At 42.1% G+C, this 10,258-nt stretch overlaps 1 protein-coding gene across 1 annotated transcript; it reads right to left on the minus strand.

Annotated features, from left to right (window-relative positions):
- Positions 1 to 2,060, minus strand: LOC124033227 (fatty acid-binding protein, liver-type-like). Its single transcript, XM_046345197.1, has 4 exons — positions 1,916 to 2,060; positions 691 to 863; positions 281 to 373; positions 1 to 92 (listed from the first exon to the last, which is right to left on the minus strand). Exons 1-4 carry the CDS (start codon positions 1,980 to 1,982, stop codon positions 42 to 44), a joined length of 384 nt encoding a protein of 127 aa, XP_046201153.1. The 5' UTR covers positions 1,983 to 2,060; the 3' UTR covers positions 1 to 41.
- Positions 2,061 to 10,258: the final 8,198 nt, after the last annotated feature.

Below are 10,258 nucleotides of genomic sequence, written 5' to 3' on the forward strand. Positions count from 1 at the left end.
TTGCTTTCACATTTTATTAATCCAAACAGTGCAGTAGATCATCATATTCGTTTGCTGATCCTCTTGTAAGCAATGCCCGCTACAGTCATGGTCTGAAAAGAGAAAGAGCATGTACTAAATCCATTTAATCATTACTCAGTAATTCTACCCCAGTACAGCAGGCTTCAGCTGTAATAAGAACATAGGGGGCAGCAAAGACAATCCTTTTTTTAACCGTATAAATTAACCCTAAAATAGTGTCATTTAGTGACCCTCCCCAATCCATATGCCCCGGACTCACGTTGACGAGGGTGTTTGCATCTGCCAGTTCTGTGACAGAGTCGATCCCCTTCAGGGAGAACTTCAGCTTGTTACCTTCCCTCCTCACCACAGACTGGAAAACAGTAGAGCTGTTTAATGTTAGATCTGATAGGCGTGTTCACGGTCAACTAGTGCCAATTTATCAGGCCTAATACAGATTGCCATATATGGAGAAAACATTTGTGTGCAACAGGTGTGAGTTGATTATGACATGTAAACTGCTGTAAAGAAAACTGAGCCCAGTTATTGTGGAGAGCAGATTCTCTGCCAAAGAACGTCAGTCAGCCCACATACGAGTGTGTGGGGGGTTGGGGGGGATATGTAGGGAGATGGATAAACCCAGGCTACATGTATGAAACTCATGGTTGGGTTGTGACATGCTCCACCTACATTGACCTTCTCCCCGGTCGGCGACTCGAGCTCCGTCTCCTGGCCAATGGTGAAGGAGTTGGTGAGGAGCTTTGTCCCCGTGGTGACAGTCACCTTGAAGTGGTCTCCAGTCTCCTCAATCTCAGAGATGCTCTTGATGTCTTTGCCCTCCTGGATAAACTCATCAGGGAGACCTACATGCATGAGTGAGAGAGTCATGAATTGTGTTTTATATACACCAAAAAGTTGGTGAAATCAGACATGAACACTGAATTACTACTGAAGCAATACTCATTTAAAATTTAGGAAACAAAATTAAATGAGTCAGCTAGCGCTTAACGTTCTTAGAGGTTATAGGTTTGTTAGAGCCATTTTGCATAGAACGTTCTGGTAATGCGCAGAACTGCTTAGGAACAGTCAGCACATTTAAGGAACATTTCTTGGTATTTCCTTACTTTATCAGAACATGTCGTGAAAGTTCAAACCTTTAATTTAAGGCAATGTTCAACTCATTTGACATTGGGAATGTTCTCAAGTTGTTCAGCAAACCTGAACATTCACCTGTGGGAATAACAGTAGTCCAGCGTAATGTTCTGTAGATTCTCAATTCTATTTGAAGTCATGTTCTCAAAATATTAAAATGAGTAACGTTCTAAGAAAAAAAAACATGCAGATCTCAGCAGTCAACTAAACTCCATCCTCTTGTTAAGTGTGTGGACCTTGCCCTATAATTGGCCACACCTGATTCTAATGAGTGCTTGTTCCCTTTGAATAGACTAATTTGAACCACTTTGCATGAGTTACAAAAAAAACATTGCATGTCAAAATCCATCCTGGTGGCAGAGTGGAGTAATTCCATGGATAAAAGGACAAGAACAAAGGTTTGAGTCACTGATACTATAGATTCATATCCATGGGTCCCATCTGTGCTTGAAGTTAGTTAACCCAAACTAAGAGAGCAGTGCAATTAAATGCTTCATGAATTTCAGCGAGTTTCTCAGAAACCTCAAAATGACCTAGAATTTGTTCTCAGAAGGATAATAAAACTTCCAAGGAAAACATGGTAAGTCTTAATTATCACTTCTGCTCAGTGTCCAAGGAATCTAATGTGCTAGCTTTGTTTGCTACTCGATTAACCGCTGTATCAGCAATCACCATTGAACATCATTACTGAAAGGACTACAACATCTGAAATTAACACCAAGTTTTATCACATCACACATGTACAAACAACAGCAAGACTTACCAATAGCCTTCATGAAAGGCTCAAAGTTGTCATGGGTCTCCAGCTGGTATTTCCCTGAGAACGACATGGTGACTATAAGGTAGAGACAACCACAGCTCCCTGCTTGTCTTTATACCCTCATCTATGCACCCCTGCAATCATTAACTAACTAAAGGTGTCTACAATTGAGTACCCCTCCCCTCATATCAGTCAAGGACAACTAATCAACTTTATTGTACTCCACTTCTCATCCTCTCTTCTTCTACTTTGGCAGTGTGAGTGATCGTTGATCTGTTTTGATTAACAAGGCCTCCTCGAATCCTTAGAAAAATGCTAAGCAGTCTCATCATTGTAATACAAGTGTATGGCTCAATCAACACATTTCAAATTCAACTTGACTTTATCTCCCTAACCACCTGTGTTGAAGTTGAACTCGGCTACACCTGCACTTTGAGTTGATTGAGTTGAGATGTTTATTTGACTCCCTGCACTGTAAAAAAGTTGAACCAATGTACAATTGTAAGGCAACCAGCTGCTATAGGATTGTGAGTTTGTTTCACATTTGGAAATATAGCTGAACCAACATACAGTGTTTCCTTCCAAAGACAAACATTAAATTGTAATTCAACTCAACAAGTTTTTATACATTCAGCTCACTGTGAGCAAAGTTTGTTGAGTGAACAAACATTCACCCATTAGCTCAATGTCTCGTCCTTCTGAAGTCCACCCAACTCACAGAACAATGCTGATTAAGCAATTGGTTAAGTTGGCTTTTTTACAGTGTGCACCATTTGTACTATCATACTTAGGTAGCCTGGGTTTCAGTTTTGGATTGTGGGTGTTTGTCGCCACACGGGACTGTTTTGTTCATTTCACGTTTATTGTTTTGTATTTTCGTAGTGTTCAGTTTATGTTTTAAAATAAACATTATGGACACTCACCACGCTGCGTTTTGGTCCTCCGATCCTTCTCGCTTCTCCTCCTCAGAAGAGGAGGACGAGATCCGTTACAAATGGTATCAAATACATCAAACACATGGCTTTATTATGAGTCGTCCTCCCCTCAGCAGCCTCCACTGGCATGTGTATATATTGTTTTTAAAGCATTGGATTGGTGTAAACATTTATTTAAATCCAAGTTACATCGAGATTGGCTTTACAATTTAAACCTAACCTAAAGTAACCTATGACCTGACCCCCCCCCCCCCCACCTGTCCTCCGGCCCCAGTGGCAAGAAGAGACATCCCAAAAATCACACATAACTACAGTATATAACACAAATGGCCCCTCCTATGCTCCCACACATACTTTCTGTCCCTAACACTAAAACCAAAAATAATATAACTAAAGATGTATTTGTATAGAACTAAAACTAAATAAAAACCAGCAAATCAGGTCTAAAAACTTAAACTAAATTTAAAATAAAAAACTGAAATAATAACAAATATAAAACCACAAAACTACACTGAGTATACAAAACACGAGTAACACTTGCTCTTTCCATGACAGACTGACCAGGTGAATCCAGGTGAATATGATCCCTTATTGATGTCACTTGTTAAATTCACTTCAATCAGTGTAGATGGAGGGGAGGACACAGGTTAGAGAAGGACTGTTAAGCCATGAGACATGGATTGTGTATGTGTGCCATTCAGAGGGTGAATGGGCAAGACACAAGATTTATGTACCTTTGAACTGGGTATTTTAGTATTTATTTAACCTTTATTTAACTAGGCAAGTCAGTTAAAAACAAATTCTTATTTACAATGACGGCCTACCAAAAGGAAAAAGGCCTCCTGTGGGGACGGGGGCCTGGCATTAAAATAAATAAATAAATAAATACAATATAAATATAGGACAAAACACACATCACAACATTAGAGACATCATAAAGAGAGACTTGAGACAACAACATAGCAAAGCAGCAACACATGACTGTAACAGCGTTCTTCATTTGTCAAAAGAGAGTCGGACCGAAATGCAGCGTAGTGGTTACTCATGACTTTAATAGAAAAAATGACACATGAAATAACGATACAAAATACAAAACAACAAACGGAACGTGAAACCTAATTACAGCCTATCTGGTGAAACTACACAGAGACAGGAACAATCACCCACGAAATACACAGCGAAACCCCGGCTACCTAAATACGGTTCCCAATCAGAGACAACGAGAATCACCTGACTCTGATTGAGAACCGCCTCAGGCAGCCAAGCCTATACAACACCCCTACTCAACCGCAATCACTATAATACAAAACCCCAATACGACATACAACAACATAAACCCATGTCACACCCTGGCCTGACCAAATAATAAAGAAAACACAAAATACTAAGACCAAGGCGTGACAATGACAACAGCATGGTAGCAACACAACATGACAGAAACATGGTAGCGACAACATGGTTGCAGCACAAATCATGGTACAAACATTATTGGGCACAGACAACAGCACAAAGTTCAAGAAGGTAGAGACAACAATACATCACACAAAGCAGCCACAACTGTCAGTAAGAGTGTCCATGATTGAGTCTTTGAATGAAGAAATTGAAATAAAACTGTACAGTTTGAGTGTTTGTTGCAGCACCTTCCAGTCGCTAGCTGCAGCGAACTGAAAAGAGGAGTGACCCAGGGATATGTGTGCTTTGGGGACCTTTAACATAATGTGACTGGCAGAACAGGTGTTGTATGTGTAGGATGTGGGCTGCAGTAGATATCTCAGATAGTGGAGAGTGAGTCCGAAGAGGATTTTATAAATAGGCATCAACCAGTGGGTCTTGCGACGGGTATACAGAGATGACCAGTTTACGGAGGAGTATAGAGTGCAGTGATGTGTCCTATAAGGAGCATTGGTGGCAAATTTTATATTATATTATTATAAATCTGATGGTCGATTGGTAAAGAACATTAGCCGCTCGAGAGCACCCTTACCAGCCGATGTATAAATTATGTCTCCGTAATCTAGCATGGGTAGGATGGTCATCTGAATCAGGGTTAGTTTGACAGCTGGGGTGAAAGAGGAGCGATTACAATAGAGGAAACCAAGACTAGATTTAACTTTAGCCTGTATCTTTGATATGTGGTGAGAGAAGGACAGTGCACCATCTAGCCATACTCCCAAGTACTTGTATGAGGTGACTACCTCAAGCTCTAAACCATCAGAGGTAGTAATAACACCTGTGGGAAGAGGGGCATTCAGAACAAGGTTAAGGGTAGAGATAGCTTGTTGGACACTAAGAAATCTTTGTTGAAGAGCATTTAACACAAAATCTGGGGAGGGGCCAGCTGAGTACAAGACTGTATCATCTGCATATAAATGGATGAGAGAGCTTCCTACTGCCTGAGCTATGTTGTTGATGTAAATTGTGAATAGTGTGGGGCCTAGGATTGAGCCTTGGGGTACTCCCTTGGTGACAGGCAGTGGCTGAGGCAGCCACAGTTAAACACTGCACTATTTGAGAGAGGTAGTTAGCAAACCAGGCCAAATACCCCTCAGAGACACCAATACCCCTTAGCCGACCCACAAGAATGGAATGATCTACCGTATCAAAAGCTTTGGCCAAGTCAATATAAATAGCGGCACAATATTGCTTAGAATCAAGGGCAATGGTGACATCATTCAGGACCTTTAAGGTTGCAGTGACAGATCCATAACCTGAGCGGAAACCAGATTGCATACCCGAGAGAATACTATAGACATCAAGAAAGCCAGTCAGTTGATTATTGACTGTTTTTCCAACACTTTTGATAAACAGGGCAACATAGAAATAGGCCTATAACAGTTAGGATAATCTTGATCTCCCCCTTTAAATAAAGAATGAACTGTGGCTTCCTTCCAAGCAATGGGAACCTCCCCAGAAAGGAGAGACAGGTTAAAAAGGTTGGAGATAGGCTTGGCGATGATAGGGGCAGCAACCTTAAAGAAGAAAGGGTCTAAACCATCTGACCCAGATTTTTTGGGGGGGGTCAAGTTTAAGGAGCTCCTTTAGCACCTCGGACTCAGTGACTGCCTAGAGAAACCTTGTTGCGGGGCAGGGGAAATTATGGAATAGCATCGGGGATAGTCGCATTAGAAGGAGTGGGAGATGAGGAAATGTTGGACGGGCAAGGAGGAATGGCTGAGTCAAATAGAAATCCTGACTTAATGAAATGGTGATTAGAGAGCTCAGCCATGTTCTTCTTGTCAGTAATAACCACCTCATCAACATTAAGGGACATGGGCAGCTGTGAGGAGGAGGGTTTATTCTCCAGGTCTTTAACCGTTTTCCAGAACTTCTTAGGGTTAGACCCACAGAGAGCAAACTGCTCCTTAAAGTAACTTACTTTGGCATTCCGGATAGCCTGAGTGCACTTATTTTTCATTTGCCTGAACGATAGCAAGTCAGCTTTAATATGCGTGTGCTGAGCCTTTCGCCAAATGCAATTCTTGAGGTGGAGTAACTCTGCAAGATCACGATCGAACCAGGGGTTGAACCTGCTTTTAATTCTCCATTTCTTTATGAGGGCGTGTTTGTTAACAATACCACAAGCTGATTCTATACCATTTTACAGAGGCCAGGTCAAGAAGGAAGGCTTGTTCATTAAAGTTTTTTAGCAAGCGTCTATGACAAATCAGGACAGGTCGTTTCACTGCGCAGCTATTACAAACACAGACTGTAAAACAGTGATCACTGAGGTCATTACATAAAACACCAGACTGATACCTAGCAGGATTATTTGTGAGGATAACATCGAGGAGAGTAGCTTTTTCTGGGTGTTTGGAGTCATACCTTGTGGGATTGGTGATAATCTGAGAAAGATTTAGGGAGTCCCATTGCTTTAGAACAGGTGGTTTAAGCATGTAACAGTTTAGGTAACCTAGCAGGACAAATTCAGACTTACTGTAAGGGGCCTGGAGAGAGCTTAGGGCAGGTAGGGTACAGGTAGGGTACAGGTAGGGTACAGGCCGGTGCTGATGGAGGAATATAGCACCCAGCAACAGTCAACAAAGAGTTATTTGAAAGTTTAATGCTTAAAACCAGCAAATCAAATAGTTTGGGGACAGACTTGGTGGGGACAACCGAGCACTGAAGGTGATCCTTGGTAAAGATTGCCACTCCCCAACCTTTGGAAGATCTGTTTTGCCGAGAAAGGTTATAACCAGAAAGGTTAACATCAGTATTCAAAACACTCTTTCTTAACAACGTCTCAGTAATGACCAACACATCTGGATTGGAGCTGTGAACCCAATTGATCCATTTTAGGTAATAAGCTTCTAGTGTTAGTGTGCAGAAAGCCCAGGCTTTTATGAGAGCAGAAATCAGTGAACCAGATATCAGAGCACAAGTCAGAATTTGGGCTAGCAACAGTAGATGGGCCAGGGTGTACATGCACATTTTCAGATTTCATCAACGGTAATGCAATCAAGGCACAATCAAGGCAGGGAGAGCTTTGCAGTGCTGTTTTATGACATCTGAATGTGCATCAGATGGCAACAAGATCATATTGTAGTAGGTGCCAGGTGCACCGGATTTGAACGTGTCAAGAACTGCAACGCTGCTGGGTTTTTCACATTCCCTTGTGTATCTAGAATGGTCCACCGTCCAGCCAACTTGACACAACTGTTGGTCCACCACTCAAAGGACATCCAGCCAACTTGACACAACTGTTGGAAGCATTGGAGTCAACATGGGCCAGCATCCCTGTGGAACGCTTTCGACACCTTGTAGAGTCACAGGCCATGCCCCGACGAATTGAGGCTGTTCTGAGGGCAAAGAGGGTGTAACCTAATATTAGGAAGGTGTTCCTAATGTTTTGTGCACTGTGTATAATCACCTTATTGGAAATGAAGTCATGTTTATTTACTTGCATCTTTATTGATTCCGTTTGATTTTACCCAGGAGTGATCTTCATCAAGCCATTGCAGTAACATAAATTCAAACCGTTAAAATAAGTACAAAAACATTGGTGGCAATTTCCTCTCTAAAACAATACAGTAATTACGTTGACATCACCAACAAGAAAGAAGAAACTAACAATGGCTTTGGATATAGTTGATATTGTTAGTAGTTGATGTTTGACATATTGTTGCAATATGGTTGAACCATGTAGTAGATCTAAACTAGCATTCATATACAGTTAAGAAACATTCAAGAAAAGCTTATAATACTCGTCCGATTCACAAGAATAATAATAACAATTGTAATAGTAATAATTTGATTTCTTTAAATATTCACACGCAGTGTCTTGGTATGCTGGAATAAACTTGAACACATAAAAGCCATACTATTCACATCTAATCGAGTCTACTTCCGGTCTGATCTCCTCAATAGGACAAAGTGCAGTAAGTCTGAACTCTACCTCGGGAAGGCAATGTCTTCCTTTGAGATGCATCCCATTTTGAAAACTTGCACCCTTGCCGATTTGAAAGGGCTGGTGAAAGTTAATGCAGTCTTTCTCTGGACCAAGCCTCTCATTCTTTCACTATTGTACTCTCACTTGCCTCCTATTTTTACATATGAAGGCAGTTTCAGCTCCGTCCTTGCTTTTTTCACCTCATTCTTTCTGCTCACTCTTGTCACTTGGTCTTCTCCTCTCCTCCCATTCTTGGTCATAAAAGCATGATCTGAAAGTATAAATAATGACACTATCCGAGTAAAGCCAGTGTGTTACCGTGTCTCTTTCGCAGACCCCGGAATAAACAGTCATTTTCAAGTAATTTTCTCTGCTGGTGGGGAGCTCTGACACAGCTCAATGCTGACCCCTTGTGTTCATCTTTAGTCACCAAGGACAGTTTGTAGTGCCAGAGAGCCAGCCCACTGGGCACATACTGGTTTAATCAATGTTGTTTCCACATCATTTCAATGAAATGACGAAGAACCAATGTCGAAGAGACGTTGAAATGACATCTGTGCCTCGTGGGAGGTTCTCCAATATCCCTGAATCTACATTAAGAATCATTCAGAGTTCGACTAAATTTAATCTCAAGCCACTTCAGGAAATGAGCTGAAATGGAACCAACCAAACAACTACCAATCAACTATACTACTATTCTCCTAATTTCCTCCTATTAAAAAACACTTTTGATTTTTCATCCCCAATTTTCACTTTCCGACACATCCACTTTCTCATCACAATCCTCTCACACACCTGAGAGAAACATCGTCCCAGAAATGGAAAAGACAAGCACATTCTGCAAAACATCGCCCCTGATTATCCTCTATAATATGATTCTGGTTTCCCCGACTTCATGTCCCATTATCATAGACATGCAGTTTGGCAATCTACCCCCCAGGTTGGTACCAAGCCTTCCAGAACAATAACATGATTATTCACATTCAAACTAGAATGTTATCATCTTGAAACTTTTGGTGCCAATCTTGCTTCCATTTGAATGTCACTGCTTCCCACCAAGACTGCCTGGTAAGCAATGGATACTCTATCATTGACAGGATTGAGTAGTTTAGTTTTAATATTCAGATATAGTGTACTTTGCTTGTAATGTAGTTTATATTGCATTCTATAATGTAGCCGTTGATTTTGTTTTTCTGTTTTCTTTAATACTGTATTGTAATCAATTATAGTTTGTGTTCATAGTCTAAACTCTATTGTATTGTTCTCTGCTGTTCAGTTTGCATTGGTTGTTTTAACTGTACAATATTCAATGGTACAGTTTGCGTTGCAGTTCTGTTTTGTAGCTTAATATGTCTTTTGTTGTTTGTAATCAAGTTGATATTCAGTGGAATGGAGCCTCTCTAAATCTCAGTGGACTCTATCCTCTCCAGGCGTGAGGGACCTGCCCAGGGTGGGGGCAGCTGGAGGAGGGAAGGGGGGCCTTTCTGGTCCTCACAGTGCGGGGGTGAGAGGGTGAGTGCAATGGGGGCTGGGAGAGGGACTGAGGGCAGGGGAGGGAGGGTTGACAGTGCTGGTGGTGGGGGAGGGGAGATGGAAGATGAGGGGGAGGGGGTAAGTTTGGTCCCCAGCTGTCCCACCTGTTGCTCTAGAGCCTGGTTTTTCTGTAGAGTCTCCACATAGCTGACCTGAAGCTGCGCCTGGTATTTCAGCACACGCTCCTTCTCGTCAATCCAGGTGTGCCGCTCCTGGTCAAAACTTTGGGCCTGGAGCTCTCTCTGCTGACGTTCTAGACGTAAGGCCCCCTGGAGCTGTTCCAGCTGCTCACGCAGGTTCCCTGATTCCTCCCACTGGGCCTCCTGGCGCTGCTGCTGCTGGGCCTCCTGACGCAAGTAGGCTTCCTGACGAAGTTGTGCTTCCTTACGCAGTTGGGATTCCTGATGGAGATGGGCCTCCTGGCGTGGCTGCATGTCACACCACTGGGCCTCTTCACGCTGCTGCCTCTCCTGTCTCTGTGTCTCTTGCCTC

This window comes from Oncorhynchus gorbuscha, linkage group LG04 (assembly GCF_021184085.1).
Source record: "Oncorhynchus gorbuscha isolate QuinsamMale2020 ecotype Even-year linkage group LG04, OgorEven_v1.0, whole genome shotgun sequence".
NCBI classification, from domain to species: Eukaryota; Metazoa; Chordata; class Actinopteri; order Salmoniformes; family Salmonidae; genus Oncorhynchus; species Oncorhynchus gorbuscha.